This window comes from Manihot esculenta, chromosome 1 (assembly GCF_001659605.2).
Source record: "Manihot esculenta cultivar AM560-2 chromosome 1, M.esculenta_v8, whole genome shotgun sequence".
NCBI classification, from domain to species: Eukaryota; Viridiplantae; Streptophyta; class Magnoliopsida; order Malpighiales; family Euphorbiaceae; genus Manihot; species Manihot esculenta.
Genome location: NC_035161.2, coordinates 26,551,158 through 26,573,852, shown reverse-complemented (window position 1 = coordinate 26,573,852; position 22,695 = coordinate 26,551,158). Strand labels below are relative to the sequence as shown.

At 32.0% G+C, this 22,695-nt stretch overlaps 3 protein-coding genes across 6 annotated transcripts; all 3 read left to right on the top strand.

Moving 5' to 3' along the window:
* The first annotated feature begins 350 nt into the window (after nt 1-350).
* LOC110628157 (dual specificity protein kinase shkD) lies at nt 351-8,329 on the top strand. Of its 3 annotated transcripts, XM_021774680.2 has the most exons (14): nt 351-774; nt 1,962-2,364; nt 2,458-2,580; nt 3,107-3,653; nt 5,674-5,714; nt 5,798-5,866; nt 5,949-6,049; nt 6,229-6,307; nt 6,430-6,528; nt 6,612-6,680; nt 6,861-6,910; nt 7,275-7,356; nt 7,478-7,572; nt 7,677-8,329. In XM_021774680.2, the coding sequence occupies exons 1-14, from the start codon at nt 440-442 to the stop codon at nt 7,771-7,773; spliced, it is 2,190 nt and encodes a 729-aa protein (XP_021630372.1). In that variant the 5' UTR covers nt 351-439; the 3' UTR covers nt 7,774-8,329. The 3 variants fall into 3 exon arrangements, 2 of the variants coding, with proteins under 2 accessions (XP_021630372.1, XP_043811775.1); XR_006350424.1 differs by lacking the exon at nt 7,275-7,356 and having other exon boundaries at nt 7,677-7,702; XM_043955840.1 differs by lacking the exons at nt 6,229-6,307; nt 6,430-6,528; nt 6,612-6,680; nt 7,275-7,356.
* A 5,464-nt stretch (nt 8,330-13,793) lies between these two features.
* Nucleotides 13,794-17,670, top strand: LOC110622193 (protein IQ-DOMAIN 22). 2 transcript variants are annotated; one of them, XM_021766627.2, is made up of 5 exons: nt 13,794-14,139; nt 14,212-14,399; nt 15,761-15,967; nt 16,316-16,393; nt 16,478-17,670. In XM_021766627.2, the coding sequence occupies exons 1-5, from the start codon at nt 13,959-13,961 to the stop codon at nt 17,147-17,149; spliced, it is 1,326 nt and encodes a 441-aa protein (XP_021622319.1). In that variant the 5' UTR covers nt 13,794-13,958; the 3' UTR covers nt 17,150-17,670. The 2 variants fall into 2 exon arrangements, with proteins under 2 accessions (XP_021622319.1, XP_021622310.1); XM_021766618.2 differs by having other exon boundaries at nt 13,794-14,399.
* A 747-nt stretch (nt 17,671-18,417) lies between these two features.
* On the top strand, nt 18,418-20,172 carry LOC110609288 (pentatricopeptide repeat-containing protein At4g18840). The gene has a single exon (XM_021748765.1). The coding sequence runs from the start codon at nt 18,418-18,420 to the stop codon at nt 20,170-20,172; it is 1,755 nt and encodes a 584-aa protein (XP_021604457.1).
* Nucleotides 20,173-22,695: the final 2,523 nt, after the last annotated feature.

The following is a 22,695-nucleotide window of genomic DNA, read 5'->3' as shown; positions in this document are numbered from 1 at the left end:
AAATAAAAACATTTTTCTTTCTTTTATTTTTCTTGCCCTCTTCAAAATTATTCAAACATAGTGGGAAGGAGAAGTGGAGTTTTAAAAAGAACCTAAAATGGGCCAAACCAGGATACCGTGGGACAGTTTACCATCAACATCATGTAGCAGCTAGGGCACTGGCCTGCCCCTGAGGACAGGAGTAAAATAATCTCTTGCTTAATATCTGCCTTCTCTTCTCCTATTCGCTTCTCTGCATTCCCAATGTTTACACCTGTCCACACCCGATAGCTCCCTCCTGCCGGCCAATTAATACGTGGTGAACACAGAACACCCTTTAGTCTCAAGATTCCACTATAAAAATAAACCCATAATAAACCCAATATAGCGACCACCTTCGTAATAAACTATTCTCTAACTCTTACCTAAACACAAACACCACCACCACCACCACCATTTTATGCGCGCATCTCCGCCCACTCATATGGCGGGAGACCATTCAGCCTCCAGTCTCTACAGAGTCTTGGCTGATCGGTGTCTGAATCTGGAGGCCAGTCATGCAAAGTTGGAGGAGGAACTGAGAGAGCTCGTGGAGGAGAAGAAGAAAGAGAAGAAGATAACAAATGATACTAGTGAGGCGATTGTGATGCCAGATTCTGATAAGGCGACGTCAGATTCCGGTTGGGGATGTGTACCGGGGTTCTTTACGGCAGGAAGTCCATATAAGAAGGTGCTAGATTCCATGGGACATGCTGTTCATGTGTGTACTGCTGCCTCTGGAGAGATCGTATATTGGTAAATATTCATCTGTAGCTACTTCTTATTTCATTGATTAGATTGCTTCTTTGTGGTTTCTTGATTTTCCGAGCTTGATTAATAATACTTTGGGACGATCTTCTTTCTTTCTTGCATATAAGTTGAAATGTTATGATGGCTATAGGAGATGGAATTTTAGAGAGATTGTTCATTTCATGGTTGATTTGTTTATTGGAGAATTTGCATCTAATAATATTTGAAATGGAGAATTCTTCGAATTCATCCGTAGTGTTTATCTTGCTATTTTATTAATTTTTTTTAACAGAAATTTTTATTGACTTCCATTTGACATATATTTATGTTGCCGCATATAGAAAGGGAAAAATAAAAAATAAAAAATCAACAGTGTTTGTTGAACTGTTGAGATGTGCTTTTATGGCATAAAGTGATTTTTGAATTCTTATCGTACAGTACACATGATTGGTAAGAGGAAAATGTTAAGCATATACAAGGTAGGATTGCTGCCACATGTATGTGGCTGTTTGCTGTCGATAAGATAATGTACGGATGATTCCGATTTCTGAGATCTAATTAGTCTACTACTCTACTGGCCTTATCATTTCTGCAGATGATAGTTTCGGAAGGAAATTTTGGAAGGTTTGTTAGTTTCCCATCCGTTTTCAGTGATTGTACGAAGATGTTTGATGGAAGGTCACATTGAAGGTTTCTTTTAGTCCTTTTTCCCGTTTTCTTCATGGGTTATTCAATAGAAGCTAAAGTTTTAACATCAAAAGTGGGCATATCTCAGTTGGAGGCTGTGCATGAATATTGCATCCTGCGATGTTTGCAATAGATTAGTTTTATTAGTTGATATGCTCGTATGAGAAATGGAACCGTTGCAATAAAAATAGCAGAGTTGGTAGCCGCTTATCCTCTCTAATTAATTAGGTGGTCTTCTTTCCCAATCCTTACGACTCCCAATGTGAAAAAAAAAAATAGAAAAGCATGCGTTCTCACACACTTGGACTGTCGGACACAGGGGAAACTGTTCTACTTTATAATCCTATGATTTTGATAAATTCAACTATGTGCATTACTAGTCATACGTTGACACAAGTCAAGATCAGTTTGATGAGTCTGATATAGCCAATTTCTTGGCTTCTGATATAGACTTCCATTAGCTTTGTGATTCAAATTTATTTGTAGCTGAAGGATAATTTTCTCAGGAATCATTCTGCTGAAAATCTGTATGGATGGAAGGACTATGAAGTCCTTGGACTAAGTGTTGCTGAGCTCCTTGTAGATGAAGAATACTACGCACCTCTCAATAAAATTGTAGGAAGATTAGGTTTCGGGCAATCCTGGTCAGGTCAGTTTCCTTTTAAGAAGAGGTCTGGAGAAAATTTTATGGCAATGGTCACAAAAAGCCCATTGTATGAGGATGGTAAGCTAGCTGGTATCATCACTGTTTCAAGTGATGCGGCAACATTCAATTCTCCAAATTCAGAGAATCGGAGAACTTATCAAGATCGTGCTAGAGTACCTAGGATAAATTTGAAAAAGATTCAGCAGCATCCCCGCCAACTAATTGCTCCAGTGCCACAGATTGCATCGTCGGTTTCCAATCTGGTGCTTATGTATTACCTGTTCCTTTGTCTTTTTTTCCTATTTATTTTAAATATTTTATGAGTTTTTATGAACTTGGGCTGCTCAATCAATCAGGCCTCCAGACTTATACCACGGAAACACGACAATGACACGTGTGATGGACCTGAGAATTCAAGTGACAAAGAACATGCTGCTACAAAAGCCAAGGGTGTTAAGTCAGCCTTACCTGGTGCACTAGTAAGTTTCAATTACTTATTTCAGTTCACCTAACTTTATAATAGATGTATTTCACCTTCATTTCTTAAATGTTACATCATCTAATTATCATGACCACTACTAAAGAAACAGATTGAGCTCATGTTTTTGCCATATATACTTGCGTACAATCAAGAAGTAGATAAGAAGACAATTCTAATGTTATTGACTATGGGTTAATACATATAAAGTTGAGCATAAATTCTGAGATGCTTTCTGCTTCTGGGTCATGAAATTTGGGGAGATTGATTCTGAGCCTGCCATGCACATATAGTGCATTGATTAAGTGTCAGATGCTATCCACATAACTTAGAATTATAGTTATATCATTTTCTTTACTAAACTTTCACACTTATGGCAAAAAGAAAGAGGAATTGAAATGTCTACTCTCTTTGGTTGGCAACAATTACAATTGGATTGCTGTACCATATATTTCACTGCAGTCTGCACTAGTTGCCTCAACATTCATTAGCAAGTTTCCTGAACTATTTGGTTGAAATGGTTATAGGCAGCTAAGGTGTTATCGAAGCTGCACATTGGAGGAATTGGAAGCACCGGAAAAGAAGATGTCAGCGGTCCACAAAATAGCCTAAGTGATACCACATTTAGCTATAAATCAACAAATGAGATTAATAATTCTAGAGCCTCAGAGCCATCAGGTTCTCACCACTGCACCAGTAATACTGACTGTGAGGGAGGAATTCCACACAAAATAAATATGTTATATGCAGATTCAAAAGTAAATTCAAGCAGAAACATTGAGGCCTCCGAAGAGAGTTGTCAAGCCTCTATAATAGAGTACAATCAATGTCTTGGGTCAGCTAAACCAGGAGATCCATTGCCCAGATTAAGTTGCAAAGAGGATGAGAATGAATTGGAGCCTGAACCACCAAACTTGGAAACTGCAGATACAGAAGTCAAAGCACAAAGACAGAAAGATGGGACATCTAGCACAGTAGGAAGTCCACCAAGCAGAGGGGATAGGGAGTCGAGTTCTGTGGTAGATTGTGAGATTCACTGGGAAGATCTACAACTGGGAGAGGAGATTGGGCAAGGTAACTGTCATATAAGAATTTAAATCTGGCTGTAGGGTGCTCATGCCCCACTGTATGAAAACGGGCACTGAATATTTTTATACTTTCACAGGCATAAGCTGCCTATATTATACTTAAAAATGTCATCTTTATAAATGTGTTATAGATTTTAGGAAGTAAATATATTAATATAGGAAGTAAATATTGATAGATGAGTTAGTTGCTTAATCTTAGGGATTGTATAATTATAGATTTGATTTTCTTTCATGTTTAGATACGTCTTTTATATATAAATAGGTTGCAATCTTTATTATGAAATACAACATCAAATATTATATTTCTACATGGTATCAGAGCCATATTTGTAAAGATTTATTTTCTCTCTCGTCAAGTTTTAAATTTTTGGAGACTCAGGACTCCTGTTCTTTTGTGTTATCCATCTAGAATAATATTTGTCTCTCACTGTTCACCTGTTCACCTAGAGAGGATGCCAAAGCCAAAGTCGCCTTGCAGCTCACTTGTTAGATTTGTGGTTCGTTTGCCGTTTGGGTATTGGGTGAAGGCGTCTTTTTGATACTATTCATTTGGGTTACCCATAAAGAATAACTTTTAGAGTAACTTTTGGAGACTTAGGGCTCTGTTTATTTGGGTTACCCATAAAAAAGTAACATTTGGAAACTTAGGGCTCTGTTCATTTGGGTTACTCATAAAAGGTAACATTTGGAGACTTAGGACTTGTTCATTTGGGTTACTCAAGGATAACATTTGGAGACGTAGCGCTCTGTTCATTTGGGTTACTCATAAAGAGTAACATTTGGATATGTTCATTTGAGTTACTCATAAAGAGTAACATTTGGATCTGTTCATTTGGGTTACTCATAAAGAGTAACATTTGGAGACTTAGGGCTCTGTTCATTTGGGTTATTCACAAAGGGTAACATTTAGAGACTTAGGGCTCTGTTCATTTGGGTTACTCACGTAGGGCTCTATTCATTTGGGTTACTCATAAAGGGCTCTATTCATTTGAGTTACTCATAAAGGGTAACATTTGGAGACTTAGGGCTCTGTTCATCAGGTATTGTTCACGGGAATTATTCATCGGGTACTGTTCATGAGTACTGTTCATCGGGGTACTGTTTCTAGGGGTACTGTTCACGAATACTGTTCCTCGGGTACTGTTCACGAGTACTGTTCATAGGGTATTGTTCACAAGTCACGAGTACTGTTCACGGATTCGAAATTCTCAGTAAGGCGTTTTACCAAGCTGAGAAAATGTGGTCTCCCGTTCTAGTGCTGAATCTAAATGTCAAGTCATGGCAAAAACCGTTGTGAAATTTTGTGGGTACGTCAATTATTGGAAGAAGTTGGGTTTACAAATTCGGTGTCTGTTAAGTTAAGTTGTATGAGACGAGTTGATTATATATGTAACAAGTTGGGCATGATTAACATTTATGCTCCAACTTGAGAGGGAGTGTTATAGATTATAGGAAGTAAATATTGATAGATGAGTTAGTTGCTTAATCTTAGGGATTGTATAATTATAGATTTGATTTTCTTTCATGTTTAGATACGTCTTTTATATATAAATAGGTTGCAATCTTTATTATGAAATACAACATCAAATATTATATTTCTACAAAATGCATATAATAGTCATGAGAGAAAATATAAATGAGATGAAATTTGGCATTCATATATGAGATGGCATGAGAAGTTCTAATTTTCTACCACATTCAGAAATCATACATGAATGACAGTAAGTATATATTTGATCTTTTTTTAGAAAAAAATTCTATCAGTATGCAGATACAAAGGTTTTGCTGATACCGTCAGAAGTGCTAAAATATGTTGGTTGGTCTAATTTGCATCATCCATGTAATGTGATGTTTTAATATATGATGATCATCCATGTAATATGATGTATTAATATATGATGATCACAGAACACCATAATCTTACTAGTTCTAACAAGAATCAAACGTAAATTTTTTCGAAGTAGGAAATGGATTCTTCTGATTTCTATATTCCTTTTGTCCTACAGGTTCATATGCTGTTGTCCATCGTGGAATTTGGAATGGATCAGTAAATGTCTAACTTGACTAATTCTACCAAGTTCTTGTTCTGAGTTTGGCAAGTGTTGACCCATATTTGTTTGTGTTCACCAGGATGTTGCGGTTAAGGTTTACTTTGGCAACCAATACAGAGAAGAAACTTTGCAAGACTACAAAAAGGAGGTGCTTAAGACTTTCCACTTGTAGTGCTTTGTAATTATTGTTTGTTGTATCATCACCTGATTGCAGGATCTCATTTTTGTAGATTGATATAATGAAGAGACTTAGACATCCAAATGTGTTGCTATTCATGGGAGCAGTATATTCACCCGAACGACTTGCAATTGTTACAGAATTCTTGCCGAGGTAACAATGGCAATAGTCTTCTGATAACTAAATAGTAGTAAAGGACACCAAGATGTTTGATGTCAGGTTCAATTGTCTGGCAATTGTTTCTTGTTACTTGCTCATATATAATATATGATGTCCTTTTGTGCATTTTTGGGATCAAATTTATCAGACGTTGTTTCTATTTCTCATGCCAGGGGAAGCCTCTTCAAAACACTTCACAAAAACAATCAGGCCTTGGACATTAGACGACGTCTAAGGATGGCCCTGGATGTTGTATGTTACCTGTATTTCCTTCCCAATTTCTGAGAGTGTTTGCATTGCTTAAAGTACAGCGGAAAATTGTTGAGTTAGTTGATTGTCAAACAAAGACTCACACTTTTCTAGTTTTACTGCAGGCTAGAGGTATGAATTATTTGCATCGCAGAAATCCGCCAATAGTTCATAGAGACCTCAAGTCTTCCAACCTTCTAGTTGATAAAAACTGGACTGTCAAGGTAATATGACAATCAGTCCCTTCAAACATTCAAGCAGACATGTCATATAGCTGTTGCTTAGAAATTCATCTCGTCTGTGTCAGGTTGGAGACTTTGGCCTGTCTAGGTGGAAGAATGCGACCTTCATAACTGCAAAATCTGGAAGAGGAACTGTAAAACTTTTCTTCCGTCCCTTCCTAGATAAATGAAGAAATTTCTTTGGTTTTGTAGTTGCATGTTGCTCCAGTATAACATGCTTTTTTGTTGCTAGCTTTTGCTGTATTTGCTTGTCTGTGTGCTATAGAGGGATTGATTGCTATTACTAACTTTCTTCTGTTTTTTCCTTAATGCAGCCTCAGTGGATGGCCCCTGAAGTCCTCCGAAACGAACCGTCAAATGAAAAGTAATTGCAGGATGCTGAACCATTTTTTTCTATGACCACTTAAGCACTAAGAGCTTTTTTCTATTATGGAGTTCAGTTAAATGGAAAGATTTAGTGCTTCATGAGCCAAAATATATGAAAAAACAAGTCCTGTCCTCTCTTTTGTTAACCATCTATCTCTATAAAAATTTCAGCATCCATAGCTCATGGAAGATTGTTGAACTAGACTAGAGCTGACATCTCTATAGTCTGCAGTTCTAAAATGAATACATTTTCATTAGGTTTCATCCAATAGCCCAAAGCAAGGAAGTCCATAGTTTCTCTCTCTTTCTTCATTGTAATTTCACCTATTCTGTCGTGACTAGCATTCCTTGCACTTTAACAGGTCTGATGTGTTTAGCTTTGGCGTCATCCTGTGGGAACTAATGGCTGTATCCATTCCATGGATCAATCTGAATGCCATACAGGTCTATTCTTCCTTTAACTGGCCTCTAGCACATATGGGTACACAAATAGGGATGGATCCAAATGGCCTCTTCATTAAAATCTTGTAAAGTTTCACTAAAGTGGGTGCCCTCTATTCAACAGGTAGTTGGAGTTGTAGGCTTCATGGACAGAAGATTGGAATTGCCAGAAGGCATAGATCCCAAGGTAGCATCCATTATTCGAGATTGTTGGCAAAGGTGCTTCTAAATTACACAATTTCTTTTTTCTTTTTGTTAATTTTTGAAATGGGAAACTTATCCATCGATGGAAACTAAATGTTTTATTTTGATTAAACAAGCAGTGATCCAGAACAACGTCCATCATTTGGAGACATAATTCATCGAATGACAAGCATAGTACAAAGAGTTGCTCCATCTTCAGTTCAGAGGGCTTCATAGAGTTGGATTGCAATCTCCCTCGTAGATTTAAAGAGAAAAATACATGACAAAAATAGCTGTTCTAAATCTCTTCCTCAAGAGAAAAGGGAAACTAGCAGCAACAAGAAGGAGATGGGCTGCTAACAGCAGGTAGCTCCATTTCCATCACAGTGGAATTTTACTCCAGGGACTTGAAGATATGTGGTGGTCGTCCCATTCAGTAAGTCAGATTCCAACACGAAGTCACCAGGTGATCTGCATAATTTTCCATGAAAATTGTGAAAATTTTGATCATTATTTTTTAGAAGCAAGATCTTATCCATCAATGTGTGCCTAGACCTTCATAAAAAGAAAATTTGATTTAAACACATGGTGTCTGCATTGTCAATATGCACTTGGTTACTCTGATTTGAAGTACAACAACTTATGCTTAATGTGGGAAATGGACTTAGCAATTGTGCTAGTGACTTCCCTTCTGCCTTGTCTAAAAATCAAGTATTAAATGTTACTTTAGACATAATTTTGATTGATGTTAAGGTCTAAATATGGGTATGCCATTATCTTTTTATCTTTACAATTTTAGCATTAAACAATCATTATGTTTTTGATATTTTGAAAAGCCTATATATGTATTTTGGATGATAGTGTAGATTAGGCAGATGAGTGAACACGTGAACAAGTTTAGTATTATAATTGATTTCCATGATAGGAGAGAATAATTTGGTTTTATTACATTCTATTTGATCAATATCATAATTAAAAATTCGAGTGAGAGTTGGAATTTCACGCGCTAAGTTTTAAGTTTTTTGGTTCCGCTAGGTATGATTCAAAGAATTTCAAAGTAAATTGAACTGAAATAAAAAAAGAAAATGGATAGCAAGCCACTATAACTAAATTTATGTGGTTATTATTCTTTTATTCCGCATGTTGTGCGGATATTAAAACTTTTTACGTTACTATTATATAAAATAATATTTTTTAAATCAATTCACTTTTCTAGAGATACAAAACATTTCTCTCAATTTTAAACGTAAAATTTCGAATTGAAATCCTTGATCAACAAGGAATGAATCATAACATTTTATTTTATTTTTTCGAATTCAAAATAATTAAAAAATAATATTTTTTTGTGAAATAAAATGTTGAATTTTGTTAATATATCTTGTTTTATATATTGATTAAATATATAACTTATCACCTACAAACAAATAAGATAATAAAATAATTGTAGAGGAGAATTAAAAATTCAACCAATATACGTAATTTTTAATTTTAAATTAAGATTTAAAGGGCTTAAATATTAATTAAGTACAAAGTTATGCATCATCAAATTTAATTACACCAAAGAAAATTAAAAAATTTAATACTTTTACATATTTTATTAATATTCAATAATAAATTTCATTTAAAGAATTATACTTTTAAAAAAATAAAGTTTACCGAGTTCAAACAGTGGTGGATGGCAGTGGCCGGAGCGGCGATGGTGAAGGAGGAAAATCATATGCTTTATTATAGTACCTTTCAAGTATGTCACTTTTCAACTCAAGAGAGTAAAATATAGTATATCAATCATGTTAGACCAATACTATTTTATAATTGTACGAATAGTTTCATAAAAATCACAATTTAAATATGTTTCGAGGAAGAATAGAATGATCTTTTAAAAAATGCTTGAATCTAGATAACTCATGGTTTAATTTCAATCTAGCAAAAATCATTGAGTTGACGGTCATGCATTTTATGCTAGAAACTAAAACATTTCTTGAAATGAGAAATAAAAGTTTTAAAACACTAGTCATTTTGAAGATAGAGAACCAAATGTCTAAAGAAAGAAATATATGAAACGATGGTTGTGTTTGTGAGTTTTATATAGAATGGATATATGGAGATTATATTTTTATTTAAATTTAATAACTTTGCTTGATTTAAAATATACTATTTTACTTTTTATTATATTTTAATTATTTATATCTAATAATTTTTATAATTATTTGAATCGAATAAAATTTTAAAATATTATGTAAATAATTCTATTAATTTTTTAATTATTTTATATCTTATTATAATTAATATTTTTTATAATAATTTTAATCAATTATATATTTATTCTATAAAATTATTCACATTATGTAGTATTTGTTAATTAAATTATATTAATTATGATTTTTAAAAAAAAATCAAATCAATAAACAACACAATTGTAAAATAGTAAAAACTATCTTTTATGAAATTATCGCTAAAATATATAGGGAAAGTAATTTTTTTTCATCTAAACATTTTTTTATATGGCATTACTCAATTTTTATAAATGTATTTTTAATATTTTATTTATTGTTAAAATAAAAATATTATAAAGTTTTTAAATAATGATACAATAAAATACTAATAATATATTATATTAAAAAGTAATAGAATATTAAAAGTCATATAATAATTATATTTATTATATTAAAATGTAGTAAAGTATATTTTATTTCACATATATTAATTATTATTTTATATAAAAATAAAATTAAATTATATAAAATTATAAATATATTTATGCGTTAAACAATCTCTCGTATATGTAAGTTTAACGGTAACACTTATTCATTTTTTATCAATCTATTTTAAAGTTTAATTTTATCTAAATATAAATTATGATTATTATTATATTAAAAAAAGTTGTAAAAAAAATTTAAAAGTCACATATTAATAATAATAATAAAAAAATCATATATAAGCAGTAATAATAAAAATAAAAAATTATATTTATTTTGAATATATTAATAATATTATTAAATATAAAATTATAATTTAAAAATAAAAACAAAACATGTGTGCCACTTGGTAACATACCAAATTTCATTTAACATGTCTAATGTTAATATTATGGTAAGTTTAAAAAATTTTGAGCTGAAATTCACAATAAAAATAAAATTAAAATCATTTCAAATTGTAACTATTTTTTAACCAGAAATTGTTTCAAATGGAACTATTTTGTATCAAAATCAATTTGAATTGAGGGCTGCTAGATTGGAGCAAACCCTTAATTGGATTTAATTTGAATATATTATTTAAATATTAAACTCACATTTGAAGCTCATGTCTTGAATTCTTACAAGAAAATTAATATTTGTGATAATGTTTTTTAGAAAAATAGTTTTCATTCTTTAACTACAATGTTAAAGAAGCAAGCTATTTCCATTTCCATGTTCTTCATTAATATGATAAATTATTAGATACTAAGTATACCACCTGTGAGTTGGTGTATTAAGCCAATAGCATTGTAACAAGTAATTAAAATGAGTTGAAATTATTTATCAAATTAATACTACTAATAAAAATTCATGCCTATATGAAGGTTAAATTTAATTTAAACTTATTAAAAATTTAAATTATTATAATTATTTATTTGAATATTATTAATTTAGTGTATTATCTCAATATGTTGAGAAAATAGACTGAGATTTTAATTTATTTAAACTATTTATTTTTTACAAAAAATTATTTAAAATTTCCGTACACTGTCCATCCAAACTTTATTTTACAAAAAAGCGTCAAACATCCACACCCATGACTAAAAAAGCACTCTATTTCTAATTGTTTTTCTCGTTTTATACATGGATTTAAGACTAAAGTTGACCAGGTCAGGTCTCTTCCATGTGCTCTACCGTCTACACAATCTTCGTCTGATTAAAAGAAAATCTGATGAAATGACAGAAATCAGACGGTAGGGAGTAGCTTAGCTTGCATGTGTATGAGTATGAGTTGACACAAGATGGCAGGCTATAGAATTGTAGAACTGAAAGATCTCTGGGAGATCCCTAATCTACTTTTATCAGAAATTGGGTTTCCAATCTTCAACTTCGATTCTCTGGTTTCGTCCCGTGAACTCCAAAACCAACCCCAATCATTTCTTTTTAGAATCGAGGGAAGTTTTCTACATCCACTTAGATTATTTAATTGATATAAATATAGAATAAAATAATTTAAATTTTCTTCCACACACAATAAAGTAGTAATCCGACTTCCTGAACAGTATATATATTTTTCCGAAACTACACTTTTCAGAAATTTACTTATTAAGAATTATAATATAATTATTTTTAATATATAAATGAATTCATTAGAAATCAAAATTATTTTTATTTCATAAAAATAATAACTCTATAATATAATTTTAAATATAATAAATTGATAAATTTTATAAAATTTAATTAAAAAAATACAATTTATTAGTTTCACCTAAACAAATTATTTCTCTTGTATGAGAAAAGTAGAATATTTAAGAAAGTTAACTTAGAACTATTACTAATAATGTGCCTTTCTCTAATTTTTTTTTTCTGTAATTGCCTGAGAGCTCAGTCTTTTGTTATTTTTTGCCATTGATCAATTTTTCTTTGTCCCACTAGACAGGAGAGCTTTTCTTTTCCAGTGCCCCAAGAGTGGTTCCTTCCTCACCTCTCGGCGGTGTTTTTTTTGTTATTTGTTTTTTTCTTTTTCTTGTTTCTTTTGTTTGATTTTTTCCAGAGAATTGTAATTATAAAAGAGAATTTTTTTTAAGGTCTATCGTTATTCTTTAGTACTTGGTTTGGGCAAAGTCTTGAAAGGGGCGATCTGAATCACCAAAAAGCACACTTTGTTCGCTTTTATTGGTATTTTATTCGATCTGTGGATAGCTTTTAACTTGATACTTTAATATACATTTTTAGTTTTTCTTTATATTTATAGATACCAATTAATTCGGTGGAGGTTGAAGTTGTGTTCGTCTCTTTTGGATTTACCTTTTTCTGAGAATTTTTAAATATTCGTTGTGACTTTTCTTTTCCTTGTGCTTCAATATATGTTTTAGGGCTTTTCAGCTTGCTGTTGATAGAGTTTTCGAGGTTCCTTCTAGCTAGAATAAAGTAAAATTTTTTAAAATATGATTTTATAAAATAAAATTTTTTATAATTTTTATAATTTTTAAATTTTAATAATTTTTTTATTGTTTGGAGAGGATATATAAAGTTTTAAAATATTTGAAGATTTTCAAAAAAAACCTTATTAACCCACTAATTTAATGGATTTAAATTAAAAGTTCCTAAAATCTTCACTCTCTCTCAAATGCAAATTTAAAAATTTTAAATATTAAAAAAATAGTCTGTTATTCTGAAAAACCTCCTCTTAAACATAGTATTAAAGAACATAGATAAAAAAAATTAAATTAATAAATAAAATTATGAATAATTATAAAATTGAAAAATAAAAATATTAATAATTATTAAAACTATATAATAATTTAATTTAAAAATCACTAAAAAATAATAACAAAATTTACCTATTAAATTATTAAAAAATAATCACTAAAATAAATTATCGACCATCATTTCAAATATTAATAATGAAATTATTAATTATATATAAACGAAAATTTGTAGGTATATTTTTAATTTTTATAATAAATTAATGAAAAAGTAGACGAAAAAGATGTAAAATATACTACAAAAGTAAAATTTAAAAATTAAATAGTATAAATTTTAAAATATAATAAAATTTAAGAATTAAATTATAAATTTTTTAAAATAAATTATACTTTTATTTTTAAATTTTAATATAATTAATAAATTAATTTCTATATCTTTAATACCTACTATAAGTTGTGACGGTGAATCGATAACCTGGCGAAATTTAAACCAGTTTTCCAGCTGCAAACAATACCTAAAAGAAAAATATATATATATGTTGAATTGCGATGTGAGGTTTCAACCATGGGATAAAAAAACCTCGTTACGTCAGCCAACCATTATTAGCTAAAATTATAGTTTTCTTTGTGAAAATGTTATGTATTAAATTAAATTTATTTAATAATTATTTATAAGATATATAAATTTTAATGAATAATTAATATCGATAAATAAGATAAGAAGTACGTAAAATGATACAAGACCAACGATTGAGTTGCACGCTCTACATAGCGACTGGGTCATATTCGAAAACAACATATTCCATTAAATTTTCACTTTGACAATCTCCACATCATGGTTTCCTTATTTATGTACAGAACGCTCTTTTCTCACTTGCAGTTTCCACGACGCACTCTCTCTCTCTCCCTCTCCCTCTCCCTCTCCCTCTCTTTGTCTCTGTGTGCGTCTCTATCTCTCTCTCTCTCGCTCTCGCGCTGATGCATCCCATCTCAAACCCCAACAAGCCACTGCAGCATCACCATCGCTAACCAAAGCCAAATGGGTAAAGCCTCCAAGTGGTTCCGAGCCATTCTCGGCCTTAAAAAACCCGTCCATCATCCGTCAGAAGGGCAGCAGCAAACCTCGGGTCGTTCCAAGGAGAAACGAAGATGGAGCTTTGTGAAATCATACCGCGAGAAAGATCAACCACAACACCACATCAAGCGCGAAGTTTTGGATGGTAAGGAGGTTTCCTTAACGTTTCAAAATTCTTCAGATTACGAAGAGCAACCTAACAAGCACGCGATCGCAGTAGCAGCTGCCACGGCTGCAGTTGCGGAGGCCGCGGTGGCAGCTGCTCATGCGGCTGCAGAGGTTGTGAGATTGACAAGTAGCGGAAGAGACGCTAACACTCTATCAATGACGTACGTTTCTGAGAGCCATGCGTGGCGTGAGGATTTGGCTGCCGTTAAGATACAAGCGGCTTTTCGCGGGTACTTGGTTAGTTTCTTGTCTATACCATTGGCTATATTCTCTATTACAGTAGCATATATTTCTTTAATCATCAGCGCTTTGCTAGATATAGCTTAAGCTTGGATATGGTTGAAGCAATGGCACATGCCTTTTTGTCTCCTTGTTCTTCTTTAAAACGCTGAAATTATAGGTCGTTTTGTTTATTTCTTGAAGATAAATTGACGTGTAGTTCGTTGTTTCTTGCTTCATCTAGTTCCTGCAAGATTCGAGGTTATTTTCTCGATTCTATAATTGCTCCTCCGCAACCACCTACAAACGGTGTCGTACTTTCCCTTTTGTCCTCTGTTCCATCTTCCATGTGCAAGCGCTGTTCTCTTTTCCATTTATGTCATCTATGAGTTGTTCTACGTGTTGTTTTGCGCAAAACGCCAATGCTTACATTAGCCCTCTCTCTCTTATATATATAGAAATGGCATTCGCTTTTTCCTCTTGTAATGCCATAATTGAATCCTACTGCTATATCTCGGGAACTGTCACCACCATCATCGAAGGTGCGTATTGTGCTCCACCCGTGTGGAGCAATTCCTCAGTATGGACAATCATATAAACATAGCCTTAACAATGGAAATTCTTTTTTTTTTTTTTTTTCACAAAATAGGGTAGCTACTTTTATGTAGTTGTGGTTTATTGGCTTATTGTAACATGTGAACAATTTTATATGGTACACCGCTTCACATTGTAATTTTTCCTGTGTGGACCCAGAAGAAAAGGATTTGCATTCTTCTCCCTCTCCCTTGCTTTATTCTCAATTCCTGGCCGTGTTGGCCTTTTCAACGATTAATAGGGAGAATTTCTTTTGCCCTGTACTTTTGGATTAGAACTTAAGAAGTTTGCTGGCCAATCATTTTCACTTGGGTGCCATATTTAGGGCTATTTAGGTAAATTTGTTAGAATCGAGTCATCTAATTTTGCAGTTAATTAATTAATTTATGGCCAATGTCGGTGTGTGTTTCGTTGATTAATCATCATTTGGTTGTTTATTCATGCATAAATTGTACGTGCACCTACCGCTGACGCACAGGCTCTTAATTTGGATCCTGTACCCATTTCTTTCATTTATGAAGCATATCTCATTTCATAGTCCCACACGCCGACCCAAGACCAAGAATACCTATACGTTGAAAGAATGCCGTGTCATTTAATCTTGCTTAAAGTTTACAAGTACTGTGGCTTTTATCTCTTAATATAATATCATTGATCAGGGAAAATTCTTGCACCCCGAGTGGGTACAAGTTGATTTATACACAAATCAAATTGATTTCATATTAACATGTGAGTGCGTGAAAGAATTTTCCTATTGATGAGTGTTTTTAATGTATATTTTGAAGGCAAGAAGGGCACTGCGAGCATTAAAAGCACTGGTAAGGCTTCAGGCGCTGGTAAGAGGTCACATTGAGAGGAAGCGAACTGCTGAATGGGTTCAACGAATGCAAGCATTATTGAGAGCCCAGGCACGAGCACGTGCAGGAAGGATACAGCTACACGTCTCTGAATCTTCACATTCAAGTAGCAAGTCTTCTCACTTTCACCACCCTGTAAGTTAACATTTTGATTTTCCCTCCAACATTTGAATTCTTTTTGCTGGGAACATTTTGAGAAGTGAATAATAATTTTATGGACCCTGCACTGTGGGCTCCTTTTCTTTACTGCTCAACACGCCCTCATCCCTTATTTGGCTCTAGACAACTTTTGTATACATGCATTAATTTATAGGTTTTGAACTCATCCAATGCCACATTAAAAGAATTAGGCAGACGTCGTGTATGTTGGCAATTGGTCTGTTAGCGTCGTAAAGATCTTATTGTCTAAACCATAAAATGTAGTAGTGGGAGTTGCATCTACTTTGGAATTCTTCTTATTTTTTAAACTCTAAATCATTGCAGGGTCCGCCCACCCCTGAAAAATTTGAAAATGCAATACGTCCTAGGAGTGGGAAATATGAGCAGCCATCAATGCTTAAGGTATCCTTGTTTCTCCTTGACTAGCTATTTAGAGAATCTAAATGGTATAACTTATGCCTGATAGAACCATTTTCAAATTTGCAGAGGACTGGATCAAAATCTAATAGCAGGGCAATTAGTGATGAAGACAAAGCACAGTTGCCTTTTAATTGGTCAGGACGTCGAACGGATGAAAGCTCATGGGAGAAGAGTGACAAGATCCTTGAAGTAGATACAGAGAAACCCCACATCAATCTTAAACGCAGAAACCTTTTCCACTCCTCTCATCTTGCGTTAGCATCAGATCAATATACTCATAGCTTCACCACTTCAAAGGACTCCACGACTCATCAAACAGTTCCAAGCCCATCATCTGGTGAAATACAGTCTTCAAGTCCTTTGAAATTTCCCCACGAGGATGAGGACGTCTACTCAGCATCATCAAAAGGAGGCTGTGGTAGAAGAAGTCCCTTCACTCCCAGTAAGAGCGATGCCTCAGCAAGCTTCCTGAGCGGATACTCAGACTACTACTACCCAAATTACATGTGTTATACTGAATCATCAAGGGCTAAATTGAGATCTCTTAGTGCCCCAAAGCAAAGGCCTCAATATGAGAGATCAAGTTCAACAAAGAGGTACTCAATTCATGGCTTTGGGGAACAAAGATCAAACAGTGCACAGAGGGCTTCTGCTTTGCGTGCAAGCTTTACCAGCAAAGCTTATCCGGGATCTGGTCACTTGGACAGACTAGGAATGCCTATTGAGCAGAGATTTTAAGACGTGATTCCAGTGGTGGTCCTGGTTTTTGGCTGATTTGTATTTGTGATCTTCCTGTATCATTGGGACTCACCAGAGATTTAGCAACAAAAACAACTAATTCCTTTTAAGGAATAACACAGCTTGGATTCTGGTAATCAGATGGCTTATCTAGTCATTACATTTTTGTCTTGAAGGAGCTTCGGTAAGATGATTACTGAAGTAAAATTTTCGAAGAAATGCATAAAACTCTCTTTATTCGGTTTGCACTTTATGGTGAAACGGAGATTCCAAATAGAATAATAGCAACCCGTTAAAACTTTCCAAATCAAAGTGACTTCGATAGGAAAGCGAGACAAGAAAAGCGCATGAGCCATCACCATCGAACGAGCTATCACTATTTGTCTACCTTCTGACTATTACTTTGGAGTATAGATTTGGAGAGGAGAAGAAAACCCACAACAAAAACAGACAGGAATAATAAAATCTTCCTCACAGCAAACCTTCTTGCCGAAACCAAAAGAGGAAAAAAAAAAAACTACTATATACAAATAAAACTCTCACCTGGAAGGGGTGGAAGTAAATTCACTTCTAAGTGAAAAAAGGAGAGCCTCCGCCAGGATCGAACACAAAAACGAGGCCCTTCATCTTAGAAAATCCTCACCACTACAAATAGAAAACCTCTCTCTAAAACCTTAGTGAGAAAACAACTTGAAAGTTTGTTTTTTCTTTCTTTCTTTCTTTGTACCCATATCTCATCTCACCTATTTTAATTAAGACTTTTTTGTTTTCTTTTCTTTTATATATGCTTTTCTCCCTCTTACCTATTTTAGCTTAGACTTTTTTCGTTTTCTTTTTTCTTTTATAGATGCTTTTCTCCTTTTTTTTTTTTAAGAAAATTATTATTAAATTTCTATAATATTAAAAAATTTATTAATTAGTATTTTAATTTAAAAAATATATTAAATTATTTATAAAATTTTAAAAATTTTATTAATTAGACTTTTATTAAAGAGATTAATTAATAATTATTTTTATAAAATTAATAGATTAATTATTAAATTTTTTATATTATATAAATTAAATAATAAAATATTTAATAATTATAATAATAATATAATATTTAATAATTAAAATTATCAGAATTAGTAGTAAATTTTTTAAAATATATTTTTTAAAATTTAGAAATTAATTAATAAATTTTTAGTACTGATGTTTTTTTTTTTTTCCAACTTTAGATAATCTTTTGATATTTGTGGATAGACGGCCAACGGCCATTTGGAACTGTAATGTCCGCCCTTTCGCCGTCTCTCTTGCCCACGAAGCCGGCCAAAAACCCCAACCTTGTCAGCGCAGCCCGTCTCCAACCATGCCTCTCTCTCTTAGAACTCTGCAGGTATACTTTCGAGTTCAAGCAAGTGCAAGCCAAGCTCACCAAGCTCGGCCAAATTACCCACCCACTAGCCCTCACCAGGCTTTTGTGTTATTCCTCAATCTCTCGCTATTCTGACATTCACTATTCTCAATCAATCTTTAATCTTGATAAAAACCCAAATACGTTTGCATATAATGTGCTTATTAGAGGCTATGCGCAAAGTGAAAAACCTGAAATTGCCATTTCTTTGTTTTATAGTATGCTTTGTAATCCCAATTCTGTGCCAAATCAATTTACTTTTCCTTTTGTTCTGAAAGCATGTTCTCAAGTTATAGGGGTTGGGGAGGGCGAACAGGTTCATGGGCTGGTTTTTAAACATGGTTTGAGCCAAGATCTTTTTGTACAGAACAGTTTGATCACCTTCTACTCAGCTTGCGGGGTAATTGGTTCGGCTTGCAAAGTATTCGATAAAATAGATGACCCGGATGTTGTTTCATGGAATTCGCTGATTGGGGGTTTGGTGGACTCAGGTTTTGTTGAGGAGGGAAGGTGGATGTTTGATAGAATGCCAAAGAGGAGTTTGGTTACTTGGAATTGTTTGATTGATGGGTATATTAAGGTAGGGTTGCTTAAGGAGGCTAGAGAATTGTTTGACCAAATGGAAGGGAGGGATTCGGTTTCTTGGAATACTATGATTGGTGGTTATGTTGGTTGTGGTCTAATGGAAGAAGCTGAAGTTTTGTTTGGTGAGATGCCAGTGGAGATTAAGGATTTGATCACTTATAACTTGATGATTGATGGGTATGTAAGAGACCGTAGCTACAGAAAAGTACTGCAGATACTTGAAGATGTGAAGGAGGCAAAAGCAGAAATAAACAAGTTTACGATGGTAAGCGTGCTTACTGCTTGTTCCCATTTGGCAGCATTGGATCAAGGTGAATGGGTTCAAGCTTACATAAAAGGAAATGGGATTGAAGTGGATGCTGTCTTGGGAACTGCTTTGGTTAATATGTTTGCAAAATGTGGAGACATGGAGAGGGCTCTTTCTGTGTTTGAAAGTATGGAGGAGAGGGATGTTGGGGCATGGAATTCGATAATTCACAACCTTGGTGTCCATGGTTATGGCCAAGAAGCATTTGCAATGTTTTCAGACATGTTGAGGATCAATATTCCGCCAGATGAAATAACGTTTCTTGGTTTATTGAGTGCATGTCGCCATTCAGGGCTTGTTGCTGAAGGGAAAAAATATTTTCAACTAATGAGCGAAGAATATGGCCTGGAACCAAAGATCGAACATTATGGTTGCATGGTAGACCTTCTCTGCCGTGCAGATCTTTTGGAAGAAGCAAGATGCCTGATTGAAACTAAACAGATGAGCTCCAGTGTTCCCATGTGGGGTGCTCTTCTGGGAGCCTCATCCAGGCTTGGGAATCTGGAGATGGGTGAATATGCTGCGAAGCATCTTATAGAATTGGACCCCTTTGATGGGAGCTGTTACATAGTCTTATCCAATATGTACTCAGCCGCAGGCTTTTACGAGAAAGCCATAGAAGTAAGGAAAACGATGAGGGACCTAGGACTAGATAAAGTCCCCGGCAGCAGTTCAATAGAAATAGATGGCGTAGTTCACGAATTTAGAGTAAGCTCCAATTGTGTAGAATTAAGCTAGAAGTGTAATTGGACCTTCAATCTAGACCTATGCTGTTTATCTCTCTCTATATATAGACAATTTAAAATTAAATTAAAAAAAAATTATCATTTTAAAATTGAAGTAAAAAAATTTACTGATTTGTAGTTTGACTTGACAATCAGAACTCGTCCCTCTTATAAAGCGTGCAGGCTCTTTAAAAAGCGTCAGATTTTTTTTTTTAATATAATGACCTGGCTATTATTTTTTTTTAATTATTAATATATTATAATAATATATTTATATTACATTAATCTAATAATATTATTTATATTATATTTTTTTATAATAATAAATTTTTTATATTGTAATGATATTATAATTAAATAATATCAATTATAAATTTATTTACCGGTATAAATTTATTAATACATTATTATTATATTTTATTATTTTTAATATATATTATTATTATTTTTAATATATAACAATACTATAAAAATTGATAAAAAAATACATATAAAATTATTTAGAATTATAATATTATTTCAATATACAAAATCAGAATTAAATAATTAATTAAAGAAAAATAGATAAATAAATTAATTAATTAATATAGATGTTCAAAATAATATAATATGACTAATATTTTTAATTTTAAATATCATAAATAAATTAAATATATTAATATTTAAAATTATAAAATGACATTATACTGAGATTTGTACGAAATTATTAAATTATTTATAATTCATCAAATGGAAATAGATAAATTAATTAATTAATTAATATATATGAATGTTTAAAATTAAAAAAAATTAAATTTATATTTTATTGGATTATTTTTGTACAGTTATATATAATGATAAAATAATATTAATTTTATAGTATTAAAATTATATACTATCAGTAATATTTTTAATTTAAATATTAATATATAAAATATATTAATATTTAAAATTATAAAATAAAATTATATTGTGATTTATATGAAATTACTAGATTATTTATAATTAATTAAAAAATAAATAAATTAAGTAATTAATTTATTTTATAATTAAATTAATTTATTTCTCATATAAATTATAAACAATCAAATATTCTTTTATATATTTAATAGTAAAATAATATTATAATTTTAAATATTTTTGTACGGTTGTTTTGCTATCAACTTTTTACAATACTCATATATTAAAAATAAAAAATATATAAAATATAATAACTGCATATCAATAAATTTATAGTTGATATTATTTAATTATAATATTATTACAATAATATATTATTTATTATTATAATAATATTATAATAAAATAATATATTAAAAATAATACTAATTAAATTAATTACTTTTAAAATTATAAAATAATATTATTATGCAATTAAACATATATATATATGCTTTCAAAAAAAACAAATCAAATTAGTAGTACTATTTAATTTAAGTATTTATTATATTAACATATTAAAAATAATAAAATATATTATAAAAAATAATTAATAATTTTTATCATTAAATATATATTTAATCGCAACATAATATTATTTTTTTTAAAAAAAATTACTTTTTAATCCCTGAAATTTAACATAATTAACACTTGTCCCTCTATTTTGACAATCCAACACTTAAATCCCTCACTTTCTCTTCTATCCAAATTCGTAGTACTTCCGTTCATTTAAACCGTTTGGTCAAAGAGTCAAAAGTGAGATTATACCATTTAGTCCCTGAGATTTAACATAATTAACACTTCTGTCCCTCTATTTTGGCGATCCAACACTTAAGTCCCTCACTTTCTCTTCCGTCCAAATTCATAGTCCTTCCGTCCATTTAAACCGTTTGGTCAAAGAGTCAAAGGTGAGATTATACCATTCTTTCAATGTGAAATTCCAAGAAGAAGAAGAAGAGTCACGTGTCCCAAACGGCTATTTTGGACAGAAGGACTACGAATTTGGACAGAAAAAAAAAGTGAGGGACTTAAGTGTTGGATCGCCAAAATAGAGAGACATAAGTGTTAATTACGTTAAATCTCAGGGACTAAAAAGTAATTTTCCCTTTTTTTATACTACAATTATATAACATCAATAATTTGTTATTTAAATATTAATAATAAAATATATTAAACATTGATATATTAAAATTATAAAAAAATATTTATTATCATAAAAAAACATAAATAATATTATTAAATTAATATAATATAAATATATTAAAAATTAAAAAAAGCCAAGAGTAAAATCCAATGGCCACTCAAATCCTAAATATGCAAATACTTTTTCTCAATCTCAAATTGCGAAATTTTTTTCACCCGACCCCCAATTAGCAAAAAAGCCCTATATATGATATTATAAAACCAAATTAAATGTTTTGATCAGTTGAGCAAACCAAAAGAAGGTAAAAATGAAGCAAAATATCTACCTATCCATTTTTCTCCAATGTTAGAATCAAATGCGCCGCCGATCCTCGTGCATCTACTGTCATTGAAGACGTCCAACTCACCATGGACCGAAGGTGAAAACTAATTATCGAAGCAGAACAAATGACTAAGATATTAGTGTAACAGATTA

What these genes read in the sequence shown, in the direction of transcription:
- LOC110628157 (XM_021774680.2), top strand. Translation starts at nt 440, where the DNA reads ATGCGCGCATCTCCGCCCACTCATATGGCGGGAGACCATTCAGCCTCC. An exon ending in TCTGGAGAGATCGTATATTG is followed by an intron (nt 775 to 1,961) that starts GTAAATATTCAT and finishes TAATTTTCTCAG; the next exon opens with GAATCATTCTGCTGAAAATC. An exon ending in TGCAAGACTACAAAAAGGAG is followed by an intron (nt 5,867 to 5,948) that starts GTGCTTAAGACT and finishes TCATTTTTGTAG; the next exon opens with ATTGATATAATGAAGAGACT.
- LOC110622193 (XM_021766618.2), top strand. Translation starts at nt 13,959, where the DNA reads ATGGGTAAAGCCTCCAAGTGGTTCCGAGCCATTCTCGGCCTTAAAAAA. An exon ending in CGGCTTTTCGCGGGTACTTG is followed by an intron (nt 14,400 to 15,760) that starts GTTAGTTTCTTG and finishes TATATTTTGAAG; the next exon opens with GCAAGAAGGGCACTGCGAGC. An exon ending in AGCAGCCATCAATGCTTAAG is followed by an intron (nt 16,394 to 16,477) that starts GTATCCTTGTTT and finishes TCAAATTTGCAG; the next exon opens with AGGACTGGATCAAAATCTAA.
- LOC110609288 (XM_021748765.1), top strand. Translation starts at nt 18,418, where the DNA reads ATGTCCGCCCTTTCGCCGTCTCTCTTGCCCACGAAGCCGGCCAAAAAC.